The sequence below is a fragment of the Panthera tigris genome, chromosome D3 (assembly GCF_018350195.1).
Source record: "Panthera tigris isolate Pti1 chromosome D3, P.tigris_Pti1_mat1.1, whole genome shotgun sequence".
NCBI lineage: Eukaryota > Metazoa > Chordata > Mammalia > Carnivora > Felidae > Panthera > Panthera tigris.
In genome coordinates, this window is record NC_056671.1 from 58156896 (window position 1) to 58179336 (window position 22441).

The 22441-nt window shown below is 55.6% G+C and overlaps 1 protein-coding gene across 14 annotated transcripts in view; it reads right to left on the reverse strand.

Annotated features, from left to right (window-relative positions):
* CELF4 (CUGBP Elav-like family member 4) overlaps window positions 1–22441 on the reverse strand; it is a 296488-nt gene that overhangs the window by 63185 nt on the left and 210862 nt on the right. For 8 of the 14 annotated variants that reach the window (XM_042961625.1, XM_042961624.1, XM_042961622.1 and 5 more), the window contains exon 3: window positions 9057–9105. In XM_042961625.1, the coding sequence (XP_042817559.1) occupies window positions 9057–9105 (49 nt within the window). Of the gene's footprint in view, window positions 1–9026; window positions 9106–22441 lie in introns of all 14 variants that reach the window. The other 6 variants (XM_042961617.1, XM_042961618.1, XM_042961616.1 and 3 more) reach the window with 1 other exon arrangement.

Here is a 22441-nt window from a genome sequence, read left to right on the forward strand (position 1 = left end):
TCTCTGCCGGGCAGTTATGGAGTTTCTCCACCTGCCCTTCTCAGCTGAGCCTCCAGGCTCGACGTGCCACAGACAGGCTCATGTTCCTTCTGACTAGGCTTGCACCCAGGTCAGACCCGCCCTAAGTCCCCCCAGAGGGCCTCGGTGAGGGGAGTGAAATGCTGGAGAGCCCATCCTAAAGGCTGTGGTCCCTCCTCACTCTCTGTGCATCTGATGGGTGGCACTGACACAGGGAGAGCTTGCTGTGGGTGCCAGCACCCCAGCACAGACCCGCGAGAAGGCAGCAAGTCATAGAGGCCGGCCAGGAAAGGCTGAGGTGTAAAGGCTGGTTACTGCCTGCGTGGATACCTACCTCTCCTCTCTGAGCCCTCATTTTCCCCTCCATAAAGTGGAGGTGCTGCGTGCCTGGTTCCCATGTGTGCTGGGCTGGGCTGGGTGGGGAAGGAGCGACCTCTCTCCCAGAAGGCAGAGCACGTCTGATCAGGAAGACCGAGCAGACTGACAACACAGAGAAACGACACTCCGGGACAGGCCTGGTGAACTCAGACTGAAGGGTGAGAAGGGACAGGATCCCGTCTTTGACTCAGACACTGTGTGCACGAGCATAAATGTTCGTGCCCTGGAATGTGAGGAGCAAGGAGACCCACAATGTGCCAAATCTGATTCTTCCAGAAAGTGGACACTCCTGTCCAGCCAAACCAGTTCTTCTATTTTATTTTTAAACTCTATCTTTTTAAATTTTTTTAAAATTAATCTCTATGCCCCACGTGGGGCTTGAACTCCTGACACCAAGATCAAGAGTCCTATGCTCTACTGACTGAGCCAGTCAGGCACTGCTAGTTGTTCTTATATTATTTTTAAAAGATCTCAGATGCCACAGATTTGCCTTGCTTGTCTTGGTTTTCATTTCTTTGCCTGTGACACTTCACCCTAGATGCTACCTCTTGGTAAACCTGTTATCCCAATAATCACCTGCTCCAGGAAGCCTTCCTTGTTCTCGCCCCAGTGTGGTAATCCACATGCTCAGTGCCGCTCAGGCCCTAGGCAGTATGATTTTTATTTGCACTTTGTTAATCACGCCTGTCAAAGGTCTTCACCACCCCCCGCCCCAACTGTCACCTCCTCTCATTCCCCATGGACCGGACCCTAAGAATAAAATAATTGCAGCTATTGTCATCAGGGAAGATTCCACAGTTTGCCAACTGCACCCCACCTATGGCAGATCCAAGGGGGTGTCATCATCCCCTCTACAAAAGGGGGTCGCGAGGCATCACTGTGGGAAGGGCAGGACATGTGGAGTCAGAGTGCCCGGGTATGGTGCCCGGGACTGTGCTGCTCGTCTCCCTGCTCTGGCTCCCGTCCCACAGCTGGTGGAACATCCCTGCCCCAGAGCTTTAGATGGCGTCCCTGGGCCGAAATGCATTTAAAACACTTTGGAATCAATGCTTCCATATCTCATCCTCCCCACAAGGAGGACCCCTCATTCTGGCCTCTCGGCATCTTCCAAACCTGCCTTGGCTCAGGTTATTTTCCCATCTGGAAGTTTTGCCCTTCCTTGCTCAAATCCCCTCGCCTCTGAAGCCCAAGCAGGCGTTACTGGTTCTGATCTCTCTGATCCATGCTACCTCTCCCTGCCCCATCCCACTCTTGTGTTGTTAAGGCTGCCCGAGTGTGCCAGGGGCCAGGTGGGCACTGGATATGTCTCGGCCATGCCAGGGCTGACTCAGTGCAGTGCTGAGGATCGCCTGGACCAGGAAGGGCTGCTTGTAACATTCTCTTTCTCTCATCTTGCCCATCTCCTGCAGAAGTAGGGGTCTTCCTCCCGTATGCCCACACAGTGCCTGCCACAGGAGGCCACGAGAGTGGCGACTGGGTGGGAGACAGAGGCCCACGGTCCCCTCTCTCTGTCATTCCATTCCAATTTCTGTCATCAGCCCCTTCAGCCTGGGCACACATGCGGCAGCTTCTAAATATCATCCAGGAGCCCATTTGCAATGATTAATATCCCATTTCCTCTGAAACAATCCTTTGCTAAATTAGCCGGGGCCAGAGGGAATTTGGCGAGGAGCCGCGAGTCTCAACTTAACTTGCCGAATGGATTAAAAAAAACCCTCGAAAACAAAATGCAGATCAATCAACACCCCTTTCCCCAGCTGAAAATCTAAAGTCCGTTGAAACTCAGCAGGTTTGCAGTTAATTATAATTTCACACCTATGGCAGGAGTTACTGAGGTATTTATAATGCGTGCCTGCCTGCTGGAGCCTTTGTGGGGGCCTCACTAGGGACCCTTCTCACCAGCCACCTCCTTCCCCAAGCAGAAAGACCTGTCTTCCCCGAAGCTGCTGTTTGGGTTCAGTTGTGTAAACTAGAGAAGCTTCCTGGAGTTTTAAAATTTCTTTCTTTTTAAGGGGCTTGGGAAAGAAAGGAGTCGAAGATTCTTAAGGAACAGGAATTAAGAAGAATAAGATCCCGGGTCAGGGAGACCTTGCACGATGATCTAGGGAAACTAACAGTTGGAAATGCTTTACCAAAAATCGGAAGGATGGTGGTCAGACACGTGGTAGAACTTCCTGCCCATAAAGAATCCAAGCCCTTGGTGGGCCACTTGGCTTGGCTCTGAGGTGTCTAATCCTTTAGCCCTTCCCAAAGGCACATCACAGGGCCAGGCAGGGCGACAGTGACCCCTACCCAGGCTGCTCCCTAAACACTGCAACTGTCTGGGCCCTGCTGTCTTATGTCTGACTCAAACTTCCTGAGCTGAAAGCTGCAATGGCTTTTCTTCAAGATCAGTCCAAAATAAATCAAGAATTCAGGTACATGAAAGATCAGCCGGGACCTTGGCTTTGGGGCTGGGGTTTAAGGGAAATCATTACAATCTATAGCTTGAGACATTCTGGTGGGGATGGGGAAACAGGGTTTCCGAGCTCCGGAGAAGGAGGCCCAAATGGACTGTGGAGTTGCTTTTCTTCTTGACAGTTTTTAAAAACAGGAGGGGCAGGGTGAGAGGCAGACTCATGGGGGAGGGTGGACATATGGCTCCAGGGGCCTCTCCAGGCCTCGGGGTTCCCTGTCCAACAGGGAAGTTAGCCATTCCCCAGCTAAAGGTTCACCACCACCCCTTGCCCATCTCTGGGCCCAGACGTGGCTGTGGGAAGGGAGGAGGAGGATGTCACTGTCCCCATGAGCTAACGGGTCTGTAGGGTCTGGTGGGGGGGGGGGTGTGCAAAAGAAGGAAATGCACTCCCCCAACACATACACAATCACACACAGGCATCACGGGCCCACAATGGAGTACACACGCTGCCCAGCTTTCGGGCCTTCTGTGGGGAGACACAGCCCCTTCTATGGGGCCTGGTGAGGGTAGAGCCTTTTCTGCTCTGAGGTACAGATCGCTTTTCTTTTAGAAGTCTGCTTTGGGGCAGCAGTTGCCGGACCCCTTCTCAGCCTAGGATTGCACCCCCTGGGCTGGGCTAGGGTCAGCTTTGCTCATTCTGGGGTCTTTCAGGCAGGATACCAACCCAGAGCCCCAAAGTAGAGGTCAGAACGTGCTTGACCCGGGGGAGGCTCTGATGCCTCAAAGGGGAGAGACGGGGACAGAGGTGGAAAGGCTCAGCCTGTGGGACTTGACTGTCCTAGTGACGCTGTGCTTTGGCTTCAGGCTCTGCCCACCCTACCCCACCCCTAGGGGAGCCTCACCCAGGAGGTCCCCACAGGGAGTTCACACTGGTCTTCAAGCCTTTCCTCACACTTTCCCCCTCTCCCCTGCTGCACTGCATCTCCAGGGGGAGGCTGTCTAGAGTAATCGGTTTCTTTTTATAAACCTTGTTTCCTACTGTCTTGGTATAATTTCAGATTAATCTTCATTGTACTCTGCCCACCCCCCCCGCCGCCACCACCCTTTAGCTTTATGTTTTTGTGTACTCCATCCCGTGTGGGCCGAGGGTTCCTAACAGAATCCTGAGGGATTTCTGTCTACCCAGAAGCTTTTGTCAGTGAGACAGTTGTTGGCATCTAAGATGAGAAAATTGAAACTTCTATTGAATTTTCATACGGCGGGACCAGCCTGCACATCTATTTCCTCTAAACGCTCGCTAAATTGCCTACCTAGAGTATGGGACTGAAGAGCTAGAAAAGTCTGGAAGTGAGGCACCCAGCCTGGGGAGGTTGACAGTGTGGCCATGGGTCTCCTGGGGCCCCGGGACCTGGCAGCAGCAGGGAGCTGCCCATGCCCCTCAGCTGGTCTCCCTGGCCTCCCTTAGCACGTTGTCTGCGTCTGTTTAGAAATAAAATAATGCTCGGAGGAGAAATGAGGAACTTAATAGGATTTAAAAAGCCGCAGGAACCGATGGGGCTACAGATGGTGGAAGGGCTGGGGGGACTGAATCAGCCACGGTTTTCTGGTGGGGAACGTGGCCTTGGGGAGGGCCTCAGAGCTGCGTTCACATGCCTTGTGTCCAACTTCATTAGCCAGCCCGGCGGGACTCCACTGCCACATGAGTGCCGGCCACAGTGAGGGGGGCATAGAGGCCCCAAAGATGCCATTAAATGAACGGGGGAGCAGTGATGGGCTGCAGGACGTGGCTGACTGACTGACCCGCACCTGCCTCGGGGACTGAGTGCACATGGAATGACTCCCAGGCTGTCACACCTGCCTCCAGCCCTCCTGCGCCCTCCTAGTCCTGCCGGGCTTCCCCCCAACCCTCCCCCCCACGACTGATACAGGAGGGAAAGAGGGGGCTGGGGAGGGAAGCACGTGTGTGTGGGCTCCCAGTTCTGGAAAAGCAGAGGGAGGAAAGGGAACCTGCTGTGGAGTCCTTCAACCCAGGCAATTCTGAAAGACTTGCGGGGCAGGGTGGGGGGGTACCTAAAAGAAGCTCCTTCACCCTCTAGAAGCTTCCGTAAGTGCTCCCTAGATGGTGGCTTACTGCAAGTGCCCCTCCAGGGCTGGAGCTCAGGGCCACCCCCCTCAATCTGTCCCGAGCCTCCCCCAGGCCCTGCAGCCAGTGGGGGGACAATAGGACTTTGTACAGGGAGCTCAGTCCTCCTGACCACATCCACCCTCCGCCATCATCAGGCCTCCGTCAGTCTCCCTGCTTGGATTCAGTCACAGCTGCCCCTGTGGCCCCTCTTCTCTGAGCCTCCTCAGGCCTTCCTGGACAGGGAGGGGACTTGGAAGCCCCGCAGCAGTCCCCATCATGAGCTGTGACCTCTCTCCCCCAGCTGGGGCTTCACATGTCCCAGCCAAAGCCTGAGTCCTCTGGAGTGTGTGTGTGTGTGTGTGTGTGTGTGTATGTGGTCTCCAGTTCCAGGCCCTGCAGAGGGGTGAGTGCCGTGGTGGCAGGCCCTAGAACACAGTTTTCAGCCTTGCTCACTTTTCCCTCTGGAGGGACTCCCCAGTGCCACACCTACCCCTTCCGAGGGGTGGGTGGCCCCTTGGCAACCCCAATACCTTCTTTCCTGGGACTTCTTACCAAGCCATCTTGACTCCTAACTTCTCCAGCTCATCAGCGCCCCATGTTGTTGTTTTTTTCTGTCACCTCATGTTGAGATAAAATCAAGTGGCCCCAGTCTTTGCTTCACCCCCAGCCACTCTGTTCCCAGTGGGGACATTTATTTTCCATGTGTGTGGATCTGTGTGGGTGCCTTTGTCAGTGTGGGTATATGGCATGTCAGGGCGGGGCAGGGGTGCAGCATGTGTGACTGCCTCCCGGAATTCTTCCAAACACAGCACGGATAAGGCCCACAGTAACTGAAACTTCTGACCTGTTGATGGTTGCTGAGAAAACATAGGGGTGGTTCCTGGTGACGGTGTGTGTCTGGCAGTGGTGGGGTGTGGTGGGATCAGGCCAATATCAGCTACACCTAATCCAGACTTCAGCCACTTCTTCCCTCTTGGGCCCTTTGAGGGAGGTGGGCACACTCCCCAGCCCCAGCCTCCTCCAGTCCAGCCCAGGGGGCCCCCGAGCATGTTTTCTGACCAAGGCCAGGGTGCTCAGAGCCTGACTGACTCAAAGGGGTGCCCATACCTGGCTACAGGAGCCTCATTTGCCTGGGGTAGGGGGCTGTCCTGTCTTCTGGCCTTGGTGCTCCCCTGGGCTGGGACCAGGGAGGATGGGGAGGAGGTTAGAGCTACAGGGCAGCACATTGTGGGTGCTAATCCAGATACTGAGAGTGAAACCCAGTGGCTGAAGGGCCCCTGCAGCCGTGAGACCCAATTCAGATGCTGACCATGAACCAGCTCACTGGGCAGATACACCTGCCTGCTGGGAGGCAGAGGAACTCAAGTGCATGCCTTAGGGAGAGTCACTGCCTCTGAGATGACCAGGACAGGTGGGGGGCTCCCAGGTTCCTCTCTGTCTGGTTTGCTGATTTGAGGGTGACTCAATTTAAATATAACTTGCTCCAGAGAGCTCTGTGGGGTTAACTGGAATCTCCTTGCAGAGAAATGGCTCCTGGGGAGGCTCTTTCTCTTTGGGTTTTCCTTACCTGCCTAACTGGAGCCCTGGCTCTTGGTGGCAATAGCAGGGGCCAACACCTCTCTCCCTGCACAGGGGCATTATGGCTATGATGCCTTCTCTCTGCCTGGTGCCCCCACCAGGATCAGGGTTCCCTGCTTCTCATGGAGACAAGTCCAACCCCTTGGTCTTGTGTTCAGGGCTCCATTTTCACTTTGTGCCCTCACTTATTCCCACCAAGTCTATACCTATCGGCCCAATTCCCTCCAGGAAGCCCTCCCTGCCTGCTCCAGGCCACAGTGAGCTCTCTTCTTTGACCCCCTCCAGCTGTGGTCTCTCATGTCTCATGGGGTGGTCCAGGAGATCCTTATGCAGCCTGGCTCTGCCTCTCTCACCTGAGACCCTGCTCTTCCCTCAGCCGCCTTTCACACCCTTCTCTGCTCCCATTTCTTTCATCTTTTTTAACATTCACCTCTTCCCCATCCTCTTCCCACCAGAAAAAGTATTTAATGGATATTAAATTATTTTAAACTGACTTTTTTTTTTTTTTTTTTTTGTTAAATAGCTTGGTGATAGTGCTGACTCAGGATCATCTCACTGTTTAATATTGAATATGCAATTAATAGATAGATGTTTAGGTTTGGCTCTTTTTCCCCCCTTTCCACCGCAGGAAGAATAAAAGAGCTGATTAATCTGGTTTGGGGCAAGTGTCAGCGGCAGGAGATATATGGCAGAAAGGAGATGAGGTTAGCAACTTGGAGTCAGAGAGCTATTGCCTCCAAGGCAAGTGAAGGAGAAAGGGTTTGCATTGGAGCTCAGCGCGGCCTCACCGGGCACGGCGTCTTCTGACACCCCACTCCGGTTCTGGAGAAAACCAGCCAGACTCTGAACTGTCTGCTCTGCACGCGAGGGGCCCCCTATGCCCCCTCAGGGGCCTCCCTCTGTGGGGCCTTGTTCATGCCACCCTGACTTCTTCTCCAGGGGTGGAAACTCCCCTCCTTCAAGGCCAGCTCAGGTGCCATCTGCTCAAGGTCTCTGGCATCCCCCACTTACTTCGGGGCCCCTTCTCTGGGACTGCAGGTGCCGCTTACTGCTCGAGCTACCTTCCTATACACCAGAGTTTCTCCCCACCAGGGAGAGGGGCTCTTCACTACATCCTGGCCCTGCTGCACGAACAGGGTATTACAGGTGAGTCACTGCATGACGGGGTGACCCGGGGCCTGGGGCCTGCTGGGCCTGCTTCCCGGAGACAGTCTTTAGGAGAGGCCCCTGGTTCCACGATGTGCCACCAAGGAGAAGTCCTATGTGAGATGGGACAGTACCACCAGGGTAAGGATGCCTAGGACTGGGTATTTGAGGAGCCTCTGTGTGTGCAGAAAACCGAAGTAACTGGACTGCCAGGAAAGGGGCAGGAGCGAATAGAACAAACCAGGTGGGCTTTGCTTACCTGGGCCCTTAACCCCTGAGCCATTTTTACATCTCAACTGACCCACCTCCACTCTCGGGGTTCTCAGGATGGGAAGCTCTCAGAAGACCACAGGGAGGTGTGTCAGTGCCCTGGGCCAGGGGGCCCCTCGGGGCAGCACAAAGACACCAGCTGGGCTCTAGGAGGTAGGGGTGGGATTTGAGGCCCAATTCAGACATAGAGGCCTTACAGCCAGGTCAGGGTCTCGTGAGGGCCCAGAGGGCAGCAGCCTGAGCTGGAAGGACCACAGGTCCCAGGGGCAGGCAGGACCTGTGGCCACACTACAGTTCTCTCAGGATGAGGATCTTGACTCTGAATTTGTGAGTATCTTTTGCCTATTTTACCTTTTTCCCTTAATTTCCTAAACACTTTTTGTAGGGAGTTAGGACAGAGGAGAGAGAAATTCCTCAGTGCCTGTCTAAGCTGAGAGGAATGTGACCTGTCCCGGCACAGAACCCAGGGGGAAGGGGCTTGGCAGAGGGAGCCAGAAGCGTGGCCTGGTGGAGCCTCTGTGTGCAGTGGAGGGGACAGAGCCTCCCTGGGGAATGGAGCTCTATGCTTGTGGGGTGCGGCTGTATCCTCCTATTCTGTCCCTTTCCAGACATCTCCCTGTCTGCCTGGATCTGTCTCCAGAATCTTGACCTCAGTGGTCCCAAGCCTCCATGGCGGCCCTTCTCAGATTTTCCCAGTGTGGTCTGAACCTTCCCAGGGCAGGGCTACAATCCACTTCCTCTCGCCCAGCCTGGCACCCTTTCAACTTTTCAGGCTCCATCATAGGGGGCTTTCCTGGGTGACATGGAGGTGGGCACACCCTTTGGATTTCCTAAAGGAGGCAGAAGAGTACCCCAGGACCTGCTACTCGTTTACTTACAGGAAGGAAGGAACCCCATCTGGAGACCCCAGTCACCTCCCCACTTTCCTTCACTCTCTCCCCACACCAGTCACCCAGAGCTCCATAGCCCTGTCCCAATTCCCAGCCATGAGATCCCTAGGGCTCGGGGTGGGGGTGGGGGGGGGCGGTGGCAGGAAGTCGCTGCATCACTGCATCAGGGAGAGGGAGGAAGGGTCGGGTCGGGGGAGGGGGGCAGAGACAAGTGAGCCCTCACGTGAAGGGGGCTGGCGCAGGCAGCTACTACCTCCTCGGCTCTCGCTGTCCGCTGGCTTCACCTGGATCGGCCGGTTCATCTGCAACAGAGCACAAGGGACAGTGTCAGAGCAGGCCTGGGGTGAGGGGGCATACACCCACACCCAAAGGTAACTGGTGTTCATAGGTACACAGGTGCAAGGACCACACCCACCAACACATACACCCACACCACTGCTCCCCAATGCAGCTGCACGCGGGCAGCAAAGCCCCACCCATCTCCCCTTTCCTATGCAGTCCCCAGGGCTCCATTGTCTCGGGAAGGCTTCTCTGGACTGGACACTCTGTGATGTCCCCCTCCCAGCTTTGAACAGCTCTTGCTAGCCTGTGACATCAGAACCTGAGGTGTCCTCACAGCGCATCCCTGGCCAGAGATTATGATCTTGCTGGAGACAGCTGGCTTTGCCGAAACAAGCTGCTCTCTGGCTACCCCGAGCCGTCTCACAAATGTGGGCTGTGGGTGCCAGGGGTCCCTGAGGCTCTGGGCCACCCAGCTCCCAGCTGAAGCCGAACTCAAGTGTGCGGCTAGGGCTGTCCCCTTGGGGGGGTGTGTGGGGTGGGCACAGCTACCCATCTCCCGTGGTATTTAGGGGGCCAGGAGGACAACAGGACACCGCCTGTCCCCCCCCCCCCCCCCCCCCCACGCCTCCCTGAGCCGGGATCTCTCACGGGGATCCGCTTCAGTGCTCTGTTCAGGCCACTAGGGGTCTCTGAACTCCAAGCATCGGCGGCTACGGCGCCTGTCTTTAATCCTCGCCGCTGCTGGAGGCCACGGGGTGGGCTCTCCAGCCCAGAGGCCCCAAGATATTTCAGACAATAAAAACGGAAGGAATCACGCAAATGGAATCCTACTTTATGTCTTTTCCAGTGCTTTCGCCTGTCAAGTACCTCCCTTATCCCTTACTGCATTTTTATTTCGTGTACAAACCCCGACAGGCAGACAGGGCAGGGACTAATACCCCCACTTCATGGATGGAGAAGCTGAGGCAGGGCCGCCCCCACGGCAAGATGAGCCCAGGAACCCGAGTCTGCCAGGGCTGTGTCTAGGCTTCCAATCCTGCGCCAGGTGACTTTGTGTTGCCAGTTCCCCTCCTGTGTGTGTGTGCGGAGGCCGGACTAGCCAGTCACAAGCTTCCTCGGGCCTTCTGGTCTAGGATTCGAAGTGAGTTGTGGCTGCGTCAAGACAAGTGGGTGGGGGAGCGTGGGTGCCTGTGACTCAGCAAGGTGAAGACAAGGCCAGCGGAAGGGCAGAGCCACCACGAGGAAGGACAGAGAGGCAGGAGGCAGGGCATGGAGCAGAGGAAATGAGACACAGGTGGCCTGCGGGGGGCCAGACAGGACTCTGGGGGCCAGGCCACCGAGAGGGGGTCAGGATGTCATTGTTTGCCACAAGGTTCCCACTTGGCACGCCTTCTGGAGTTGAGAGGAAAAAAGGTGCTCAGTACGTAAGCCCTGCCAGCAGAGGAAATTGTATGTTATAGAAAGCTCCAATCACAGGGAGAAGGAAGAGAGACATAATGAAGATCCTGGCTTCATTTAGGGGGTCCTGGGGCCCCGTTAAACAGCCTCCTTTGCAATTCTTGAGCAAAGGGCGCAGAAGCCCCAGCAGGCTTCTGGCTATTGGGGAAGGGCCCCAGGAGGGGGCCAGGGGACTCCTTGTGTCCCATCCGGTGCCTTCTGGGACTCAGCATCCAACCCTTTTCTACAATGTCCCTCCTTCCTGGAATAGCCCTAAAGTAAACAAGATAAATTAAATAAGGCAAATGGAATCTGCCTGGGCATGGAGCCTTCCACCTCAGGGGGCACCCCACCCTCAGGCAGCCAGCCTGTCCCCCTGTCCTTGGTATATGTAGGCATTCAAGAATACTCTGCCCCAGGCTCATGGACTTGGGCCTGATTTCCAGTCCCTCCAGGCCCCCTAGCCCCACCCGAGTCCTCCCTACCTCCTCCATGACTCGGTGCTAGGCTCCAGTTTGACAGTGGGCTTCCTGGCAGCAGGGACCCAGGCTCTCATCCAGTTTCCCACCTGCCTTTAGCCACAGGCTGGGCACCCACAGGGTGCTCCATACGGACTCGTGGAGCGGAAGTGAACCGGTTCCCATGGACCTGTGGCTCCCGGGGTGATTTTTCATGTTTCATTATGATCTAGGGATGGTCAGCATCCAGACAGCCTTTGCGGGGCTGTCGAAGAGGTGCCAGCCTTGATGGAGAGATAAAATACGGCCCGGTGCTTTCTTAATTCTCAGCAGAAATAAAGTGTCAGGCTCAGTTGGGAAGATTTCTCAGCTGGAGCAGGCTCTGCACAGACGCCTCGGGCCTCAAGGGAGATCTCCTCCCTCGGCCAGTGTCTCTCTTCCCTGTTCCAGACTCCAGCCCCGTCCAGCCTCACCAAGGCCTGGTTCTTCCCCGAGGAGGGGAAGTGGACAGAGCCAGCCTGGCTGCGGAAATGGCCACTGAGGAAGGGGACAGCGAGAGAGGATGATGGGTCAGATGGTGTGAGGGGGACTGCCATCTCCTTGTTCTTCTTCTAACTTTGCACGCTTGGACGCTGGCCACAGCCTCAGGAGCTGTCGGCCACATGGCCTCAGGCGATCCCTTACAGGTGAACACCACGCTTCAAGGACACTAGAGCCCGCTTCTTGGTGCCTTTCCTCTCCCCTATCTGTGCCTCCTCTATCCAGCCATCCCTTTAAGTCACTGTATTGTCTTTCCAGAAGGGCCTGGGGCTGGGGGCTAGTGGGACCTGGGGTGCAGGTGCCCTCCTTGTTGATTCTCTTGCTGAGGTGTCATGTGTGTGCCTGTGTCCCTCTGTGGCCTTCATCCTGGGTTGTGCCTCTGGGTGCCTGACGGGGGGCTTTGGCAACCCAGGGCTGCCTTCCCTGGGTCAGAAACAGCTCCCTGAGTGCACCCTGCAGGCTTCTGGGGTCAGTCTTTGGGGACATTGCTAAATCTTTTGACTGTGTTTCTGTTTCCAGCTCGGGGTCCTATCAGGGGAAGCGAGTGATCCTGGCCCAAGTTTTGGGGTCCTCTGTGTCCCTACTGCAGCAGAGAGCGGGCTGGTGGCTCCTTCTGCCTCTTTCTGCCTCCCCTCCCCCTCCCCATCTCTGCCACTATTTGCATCAACACATATCCATGCATTAAACAAGACATTCCATTAATTTCTTCATCATCATAACTTAAGCTGGGACATACCCTTTAAATATTCATTCAGCTATGAAAACTGGGCATTAAAATTTTAATAATGTCAAGCTCATTTGAACCAGGCTCCTTGGGGACGATTACGATACAATTAGAATAAATACGATGATTGAGCTGGTCCAAAGGCTTCACCTGTCTGTCCAACGTGGCTTCTTGTGGAAAGAGAGGCCTGTGGCCAGTGAGCAGGCAGACAGATTGACAGACAGGCCAGCCTGGCTCTTTCTTGACTCTCTCTCCCCTTCCTATATTCCCTCCTTCCCTTCTCGGTTCCCGGCTGCCACTTCTACCTCTCACAGGCGTCCACAGGTATCTGCAGGTCTCTGCAGCCCCCTGTGGGCCAGAGTACAGGGGCATCCCTCCCGTATCTGGGAAGATGGCCCGGATTAACCCCCAGTTCCAGACATGAATTTCCTTATCTTCCTGGTGCAACCTGGGCTGGTTCCTGTGTGAGGGCCATTTTCTTGTCTGTGTGTCCCCTCTTCCCCACCCCGCAAGGGGCTCCCTAAGGCTGGAATGAACACCCCACCAGAACAAGACCAGGCTACAGAGGAGGCCACCGAGGGGGTTCTTAGACATGTTCTGCCACCAGACCAGGTAGGGACCATCTTCACCCAGCTTCCCCTCTGCTGCAACTATCTTCCTGAGAGTTGGTGTGGAGGTCTGGGGGCAGGAGCGGAGCCCCTCCGTCCCTCATTGTCAAAGCCAGTGCTGGCGAGAGCCCTGGGGACATCCACTAGTGAAGTCACCCCTGCTTTACTCGGGACAGCCCTCACACCTGCAGGATCACGTAGGGCCCTCCGCCATCTCCCTTCTCAGGCACCCAAGCCCTCTGCTTCACATTGGGCCCTAGTGCAGCTGACCCAGGGCTGTCTGAGAAATTAAAGGACCTGGAAAGTTCTCTGTCACCTCTCCCTGGCAATGTAAACCCTCCTATTCTTCAATAAGACTTCCCTGGTTATCTCTCAGCTCCCTTGGTCACACATGGCCTTGCACTACTTTGAGAGCTCTCTCTTTCCTCTCTCGTGCGTGCGGGCGTGTGTGTGTGTGGCAGACAGAAACAGAGAGGCGCTTGTTTCTCAAGCAGGAGCAGGGACCCAGTTTCCTACTCACAGACCCCCTAGACTCTAACTTAGGACTGAGCTCCCCTGGAGTGTGTGTGTGTGTGTGTGTGTGTGTGCATGTTTCAGTAGTACTGGTGTGACATTACAGACATCTTAAAATAATTCATTTCGGTTGGAGACTGGGAATAAACAAGACAGAGGAGGACACTAGTGCGGTCCCTTCGGCATGGTAGCCTCTCAGTAAGTGTCATCCTCCATGTTGCTTTCCAGCATGTGAGCCAGAAATGCCTCAGAAGGGCTGGACCGACGCCTCGAGTAGTGCCACGGCCCGGGGGGGGAGATGGTTAGGGCGGCAGAGAATACTGTGGTGGCCTACAGGAATGGCCAGTATGCTCTCTATCCAGCAGCTGAGTCCCCACATGTAATTCCAGCGTGGGTGTTCAAACCTCAATGCTGAGAGTCCTTTCAGGCTCCTTCTGGGATGTGTGAGTGCCTGCTGATACCCAGCTCCCCTGCTCACCGGACAGGTTCACTTCTCCCCGAGCCAGGGAGCAGTGTGGGAATGCCTACTCTTGTCTTGTTCACTGGCGGTGGCTCTTAGCTCTGTCCCTGCCCACCCCCTCCCGCACTTGGCTCCTATTCCTCATCAGTCCCCACTGTTTGTTCTCATCACCCCAAAGAACTCGGCTTTTATGTTGTCTGCCCCCAAACCCAGCACACGTGTCGGTCATGGAAACGGTGAAGCAGCAGACCCTGTGGGCTGGGGCCCATTGTGCCCCAACCCAGCAGCAATACTGCTCTGGGAAGAGAGATATCATTTTGCAGTTCAAAAAGCAAGGGGAAAAAGCATCGTTAAAGCGCTAAAATATAAAGCTTTTCCTTTCTTCCACAGCCTCTCTTTTTCTTGGCTTGTCATGGTACGTTTTATTTGCTGTTTGACGTCGTTTTAAATAAAAACAAATATAAATTGTAAATTATTAGCATAGATCCTACCATCCATCTTTATTTTGTGTAATGCCAGTTTTAAACGCAAATATCAGAACATTTAGCTCCTATGCAGAATCACCAAAATTACAGTTTGGTTTTTGTGACTTGTGCCTGGAGGTTGCCTTGAGCTGGCCAGAGGAGACAAATGCAAGCCAGACTCGGGAAGGCTAAGGAGGAATACAGAGTCCCCTCAGGCATGGAGACCCTCACAGGTACCCAGAGCCCTGCCCTGCAACATGGGGGGTGGGGGGGTCGGGGCGGGGGGTGGTGGCAGCTTGGGCCTGAGGACTGCTGGGCCTTCCCTTCCACTGACTACCGATGTGGACATGTTGCAACCCAGTATAGGGTGGGCCCTGGGAAGTCAAGTCAGGCTTCATTTCTACCCATGGGCCACCTCCTGGGTAGGATATTGTAAATGTTCTGCCAGGACATGCCAGACCTTGCCTGGACAAGAGGCTCACTCTTGCGAAGACATGGCCTCTGTTGGCAAATCAGACATGCCACAGTGCTGCCAGCCTGGGGTACCACAGGGTGAGTAGGCCTGACCCAACCCTCCCCTAACCTGCACCAGGCCACTGCTGGCTGGCCTCGAGGGCAGATTGATGGCTTGCAGGGCCCAAGATGTGCATGTACAGGGCAGACGGTGGGAGGCAGAACTTTGCATAAGTCCCCTACACATGGTTCTTCGTCCCACAGACTTTGTTTGCTTCAAACATAACTACCAAGAGAAACTTTTAAGAATTTCAAAATGACTACAGAATACTAACCCCCAAGCCTGTGACCCTTCTGAGTACAGGGCCTGTGTGCCTGCACAACTCGTGTGCCCACGAAGCTACCTTGTAGACGATGCCTTTCTGGGTCCCCACCACCCTGAAGTTCTCTCCATCTACCAACTCCAAGCACCAGGCCTTCCCTTGACCATCAGGTGTTTTCCAGAAAGATCGTTACTCAAAGATTTATCTTTCGAAGATGAACCTTGGGTGACTCTGGGAGAATAGACCGAGAATTCTCAGCCTTTGCTATAAAAGGCTGGTGGCGAGGAAGAAACCATCCAGTATGGGCAGGGAAGTGCACTCACACACACGATTGTGGGGACCGTAGGTGGGCAGCTCCCCAGCAACTGTGCCCTCCACCAGGACTTAGCAAATAGGACTTTACCATTAATTGAGAACTTATTTATTTAAAGCCCCAGGAAGGCAGATTCTGAATCACATGCCCTGATGGATTCCCAGCACTGTGCATAGTAGGTTCTCAGTAACCTTGGAATAGAAGGTTAGGGCTTTGCCCAGTCCCCTGGTGAGAAGGGACTGCAGGGGAAGGGCAGAAGAAGTGCACGTTATTTGTAGCTTGTTGTAAATATATTAATATTTTAATTATCTCCTTAATAAGTCACATATGGTTCCTTCCATAAAGAGGGATTAGAAACTCAAGGAACCCTGTCTGTTGTCACCATCAAGTTCTGACTTAAGGACACCCCCGCAAGATACGTGCCTTTACCCGAGACCTCGGACCTCGGTCCAGTGTCCGAGGCCTGCCTTGGCCAGGCCAGCTGGTGGCGCCCCCTCCTAGGGCATGCCCTCCCCACCCGAAGTCTGCCCCTGGGGGTGCAGCCACTCTAGCAGCCCTTTCTCCCTCAGGTCTCAGCTTCCCCCTGGGCCTTGCAACCTAAATGAAGTGTTCCTTCAAGCTTTCCATTCTTTCCTTCAGTTGCCTTGCTGGCACGGCTAGGGACCATTACCGTCCCAAACTTGCAAGCTTATTTGTTCAATGTCTGTCTTCCCTTTATGAGGGAAGGCCCACACCCATTTTGTTTCCCTGCTATACACCCAGAACCCCACGCACATCCCATCACCAGCACTGTCCCCTCTTGCCTCAGCTGTGTTCCCGGGGCAGGAGTGTCCAGAGGCCAGAGGTGGTCACCTGCTGGACAGCCCTGCTTCCTGCCCAAAGTTCCTCCCGTCTAGCAAAGTGAGGTTGTGGGACCTTTGGATTAGGAAGGGTTTATTGAAGCAGCGATCCTCGATCCTCATTTAGAAAGACAGCCGGCGAGCGAAGACCAGACAGAAGAACCCAGGGTTATTGTTAAAATATGCAAATCCACAGCCCATTGAAATGCAAACCCTCCAGATAAGATTTTTTAATAAATCTGGTTCTGTTCCCACTCCCCGCTCTGAGGAGGCCATCTGATGCTTGTTGGGTCAGGACGCAAACCAGCATGTAAGCCCCATCAGCTCTTCACCCCTCTCCTCATTCTGAAAGCCCAACGAGCTGGAGCTGCCCCTGGGTGGGGCTGGCTGCCAGCCAAGGCCCTTGGCCTGCCCCTCGACAAAGTATTTGAGGTCACCTTCGGGTCACCCACAGAGATGTCTAACCCTGTCTCTGTGCTGGTGACAAGGCCCCCCTTCCTTCTTTACTGCCACTCTCACCTCCTCTCATACCTGTCTAAAGAGTAGAGTCCTAAGCCTTGGTGCCCCCTCCCCCCCACTGGAGACTTCGGTGATTGTGTCCACCCAGCCACACTTGTCACTTTGGGAGCCATCGCCTCTGGACTTACTTTGGTCTACTGCTGTCACAAGTGGCCCTCAAAGGGATGAAGGGCAGGCAGACCAGAAGGACCACAGACACCTGACAATCTCAAGGACATGGCTGTGACCCCACCCCGGCCTAGCTTTGAGTCAGGACATGAGAGTGTGTGGACCTGTGTGGGCTAGTGTCATGTACCTGGATGGGGACAGGAGGCATGAGTGATGGTGGTAGGCGACAGCCGTCCTGTCCTTCCCAAGCTCGAGACCTCACGCTGACCACATGATGTGGCTTATGTCCTCAGGTCCTCTCTGAAGCCAAATGAGCCAGATGAGCAGACTCACCGTGGGGTATGGACCGGGGCTGGGCATTCGGGGGCAGAGTGCCAGAGCCTGGGTTGTGAGTGCCCAGGCAGTCAAGCAGAGGCAGGGGGACCCCTTGTAGCCTCAGGAGGGGCTGAGCTTGTGCTGTGGGCAGTGGCCTCCCCTGTCAGTTTCCGGCAGGGACAATATAGCTCACTAGGGCCACGCTCAGAAAGAGCAAATACGTGGCAATGTGTGCAAGGGAGCAGAATCTGGTCAGGGCTGCCTGAGAAATGCCAGGTGAATGTTTAGATCAGAACCAGCGAGCGTGGTCTTGGTACTGGGTCCCCTCCCCACACGTGTGAGGACAGAAGTCCAGGGCTTATGCATAGAATGTACTTGATGGATTGAAGTAAAACTTGCCCAGTTTGGCTTTAATGCTTGGATGCAGACTGTCCCTTGGCCCCTGCTCAAGGCTGGCCTTGTGCGCCTTCCGCTCGGAAGGGGGCATCGGGGAGAAGAGGGTGGGATCCTAGCACACTAAGCGGTGGGTGGGTGGAAGGCAGAGGACACCCTGGCCAGGGAGCGTGGCTGGCTGGCGCTCCAGGCACGGTGGGGGGTGGGGTGGGGAGCTCTGCGCACGTGGTAAGGAGGCGAGCCGGGCGGGGAGCCTCAGTCCCCGCAGCCCCCTCTGCGGCCTGCGCAGCCTCCGTGGTCCAGCCCCCACAAACAGGCCCTGGGCAGTTGCTATGCAACAGGCGGCTCTGCTCTGCAGTGCCCAGCGAACGGCAACAGCGGGCAGAGGCACTGACGGAGCCTATTGGTGGGACTGCCTGGGGCTGCCCCCTCCCCTTCTCTCTGCTTTCCTCTCTCTGGCTCCTATCCCTCTCCGAGCCTCCACCCTCTCCTTGCTGGCTGCAACCTAAGTTTACAGAATGCTTTCCCCTCACATGCAGGGTGGGGGTGAGTTGGCATAAACAATGGAGGTGCCCCACCCCACCCGGGGGTGATGAAAGGTCGCTACCCGCTGGTTTTCAGGAGGGAGGGACTTCTCAGTCAGCTTTCTGGTTTCCCTTGTCTCCCCCACTGCAGTGGGGGCGGGTTTGGGGGCCATTGGCGTGGGCAGATGCTTCCTGGGGCTGTGGCAGGCAAGGTGGACAGACAGGATGGATGCAGAGAGAAATCACCCAGATGGAAAAGTGCGTGAGGCTAACCTGCCCCTGCCTACTGGTCAGGGCTCCCTTAGGTCCACATGGCCAAGGGCAGCCTGTCTCTTTGTTTCTGAGCCCCCTGTCCGTCTCACCTGCTCCCACCAACATGCCAGGCCTGCCTGGCAAGGGTGGGAGGATGCTCTGGGTCCTAATTAAGATCTGCTGCTGTGGAAACGAAGCTTATTAGCCTACATGGCCAGGCTGGGTCACTAACCCTCTTCAGAGTTGGAGGCGGGGGGGTGATTTTTTTTTTTTTAAGCAGTGGCTAGATACTTCTGAATGAAACAAGCCCTGACTTAGCTGGAAGGCCTGGGTTTCAGTCCTAGCCAAACACTTGCTCATATGAGATGGGGGCAGTTCTTTGAGCTACTAGAGGCTCATCCTCCTTGGTAATGTGGAAGGATTAATGCGATAGCTCAGGTGAAGCTCTTAGCACAGTGCCTGGTACGCAGTAAATGCTTAAGAGATGAATGACAGCTATCTTCTCCCTCCTTTTCTCTTCCCTTCCTCTCTCCACTCCTTCCCTACTTCTCCCCTCTTAGTGGGTATTTCCATCATTTCTGAGGGACTACCTAACATTTGATTTTCTTCCTTCCCACCTGCTACCCCGAGGGCTCTCTTTTGGACTCTCCTGAACTGAAAAGATTGGACAGCCTCTGGGGAAGAGCTGAGAGTAGTGGGGAAGGGTAGAAGACCATGTTCTCCTGAGGCATGAACACTCCGAGCTCAGGGACTTGTGGCCCCCCTCAACCTCCACCTGCCCCAGGTCTGCCTTCTCTAACTGACCTACCAGTACTGGAGCCTATTGCTTTGCTGTTTATTTATTTTTATTAACATTTTTTTTTAGTGATTTCCACATCCAGTGTGGTGCTTGAACTCATGACCCCTGGATTAGGAGTCACATGCTCTTCTGACTGATCCAGCCAGGCGCTCCTGGAGCCTGTTGCTCTGATGGTCCACTAAGTTTGTTTGTTCATCCATCCATCCAACCATCCAGCTTATTGAATACCTCTGCGTGCCAGTCCCTGTCTTCTGGCACAAGGCAAGGTGAACCTCAGCAACGTGGCCCTTCCCTCCAGAAACTCACACCTGTCTGCAGAAGGGCCTTGCCGAAATAGTGTGTAAGCCCACTCCTCCTGGGCCCCAGCACCACACCTTCGGCCCTCAGGGCTGGAGCATAACTGATTCCCTAAATGCCCATCACACGGCCCCATACAGGGCACCTGGCAGGGACCAGCCAGCCATTCACAAGGCAGTCCCTTCCTCAGCAGTGCAGTATTTGCTAACACACTACAGTGGTGGGGGTGGGGGCTCCCTCCTGCAAGGGCTGTCCTAAATCCACGCTGGTCAGCTCTAGCGTTTACAGCCCGTTTCTAGCCAGAATCCACCTCCCTCTATTTCCCCTCATCTACTCTGGTACCAGAGCTCCACTGGGCAGTCGAGACCATCTTGCAAGTTTGCCCTCAGCCGTGCAGACCCGAGAATTGGTTTCTTCCACCAAAACATGCTTACAGCCCTCCCTTCAGGACAGCTTACTGGCCCTTCCCCCGAGAGCTCACACCTGACGAGGGCCCTTGGCTGTGGAGTTCTGGGCCTCACAGGGCTCTCTCAGGCTGATCTGATCTTTCCCAGCCCACAGGGAGACCACTGTCCTTCTGATTTAGACTCTGAGCCTCTTAAGCTGAGTGGGCAGGACTGAAAAGTGGAGCGAGTACCCTAGCCCTGGAGGCTGGACAGAGAACCTCTTCTGGTACCCAAGGCCCACGTTCCTGTCTGCATTTCCCTTTGTCCTGTCCCCGTGTCAGGCGAGCCCTCCCTCCCCACCCACCGTGCCCCACGAGGTTGCCCCGGGGACTGTGGACCATGTGGCCAGACTGAGTCCCCTCCACCTCCCTTTCCTGATCTGGGACCCCTCCTCCCTGTCTCACGGGGCTCAGGCTCAGTCCTGGGCCTGGAGAGTCAGTCCCCAGGCCAGTTAAAGGAGAAAACAAAGCCCACACCAAGTAAATGACAGATCGAGAGGAAATTGCTCTTAATCCTCACGCCACAGCCTGATGATGCCCGCCAAGCACCAGCCTGAGTCATCCTAGAAATGGCACCGACATTTGCTTTTTGGAATTTGTTTTGTCTCTGAGCTTTAGATTTAATCATTCTCTTCCTCTCTCTCCCTCCCTCTCTCTCTCCCTCTCTCTCCCTCTCCCTCCCTCCCCCCCTTCTCTCTCCCGCCCCCTATTCCCTCCCTCCCTCTGCCCCTTGCTCTCCGTTTTCTAATATGAGGCTGCTCCGCCGGCTCATCCAAGTCTGTTTTCCTGGCATTAATTAACACAGCTCTCCAGCCTCCAACAGGCTAAATGATGAATCAGGTTAAATTCCAGACAACAGCCGCACACCGCCATCAATTAGCCATCTCTGGGGCAGCTTCATTAATAAGCATCGATCATGGCCCTCCTCCCCGAACACGCCAGGGTCTCTGGGTCATAGGCACTGCCCACGAGGCTTAGGCGTGAGCGTGATGGTGTGTGTGTGAGGGCTGGAGAGCATGAAGGGGGTGGACGTGTGCAGGATGGGTGTGCAAGAATAGGGATGTGTGGACAGAGTGGTGACTGGGAGTGTGTGGGGCATGTGCTGAGGTGTGAGGGGTTTGTACGGGAGTGTGTGCAAGTGAGTGTAGGCACTGTGTGGGTGTGTACATAAGGTGTGTGATGTATGTGTTGTGTGAGGTGGGGTGTGTGTGTAGGGTGTGTGTGAGGCGGGGTGTGTGTAGGGTGGGGTGTGTATGAGGTGAAGTGTGTGTAGGTCAGGGTGTGTGTGAGGTGAGGGTGCGTAGGGCAGGGTGTGTGTGAGGTGTGGCTCTGGAATGCATGGGTTTGCTTTCTATGCCGGTGCCCCCCACCTCATCTTCACTGTGCCCTCTTCTGCTTCTCTTCCAATTCAACACCCGGCTTCTCCCCCACCCTGGCCCCTTCCCCTGCCCCCCTCCCCTGTCTCCCATCAGAAACTTTATCCACGTCCTTCTCTTCAACTCGCACTCTCTAGAAGGCAATTCCAACCCCTCACCACATCCCTACCCTCTTTCCCTGTCACATTCTACCCTCGCTGTCCCCCAAGCACGCATGACCTCGGGCCCAAAGCCCGACTCCGTCTGTGGGTTGTCTGACTTTCAGAAGAATGTCGCTGCCACCACCAATGGCCAGGCTCACACTCTCCAGTACCTTCGGCGCCCTCAGGTTGGAATCCAACCCTAATCCTCATACTACTACCCTCTGCCTGGATTGTGCCCTCATCCTGCCTGCCTCCACATCCCTTGCAGGGAGCAGAACACTTCTGAACCATGAGCCACCTGGAACCCTTTTGGGACTCCTCCTGCCCACAGTCTAAAGCCCACCCCTTCCACGGGGTCGAGGTCCCCCCTCGGTCCGTGGGCTGCATCCGTGTCACCCCACCGTCTGTCCCCCGAGGCCTTGCTCACAACGGCGCTCCCTGCCAGACTGCGCCCCCTAAAGGCTGCGGCTGACGATGGCTGCATTTTCCTTTCCTTTATCCCTTGCGGGTCAGAGCACCGCCTCCCCCTGGACTGGGGGTTACTGGGTCCGAGCCAGTAACACCGCGTTGGGAACGAGTGCGCGGGAGCGTTTTCGAGAGCCTGCTTCAAGAGGGGTGGCTGGAGTCACCCTCAGACGCTCGCGTGGGACGGTGTCCCCTGAGAGCCCGTGGGCCCTGGCGCGTGCACGCCAGCGGGGATGCACGTGGCCTCCCCAGGCGGCCACCAGCCGACCATCTCCTTAAAGGTTAATTAAGAATCTGAAGCCGGGCGGCGTGGTGCGGCCGGTGACGGCGGATGCGGCGTCTCTCCAGACCATTAAACACTAATTAGGTTTGGAAAGTCTATCGAGCTCCCGAGGTCTCGTCAAGGCAGGCGCTGGCCCCCGGGTGCCCTTCGAAATGCCAGAGCCGTCACCCCCGACGGCCCGGCCGCCCCGCCGGCCGGCCCCGCGACCCCAGGCTTCGGGCCCAGTCCCGCTTCATTTCTCTCCATCCCATTGTCTCCCGCGTGCCCCGGCCGCCCCCTGCGCCCCCTCCACCCCCACCCCCCAC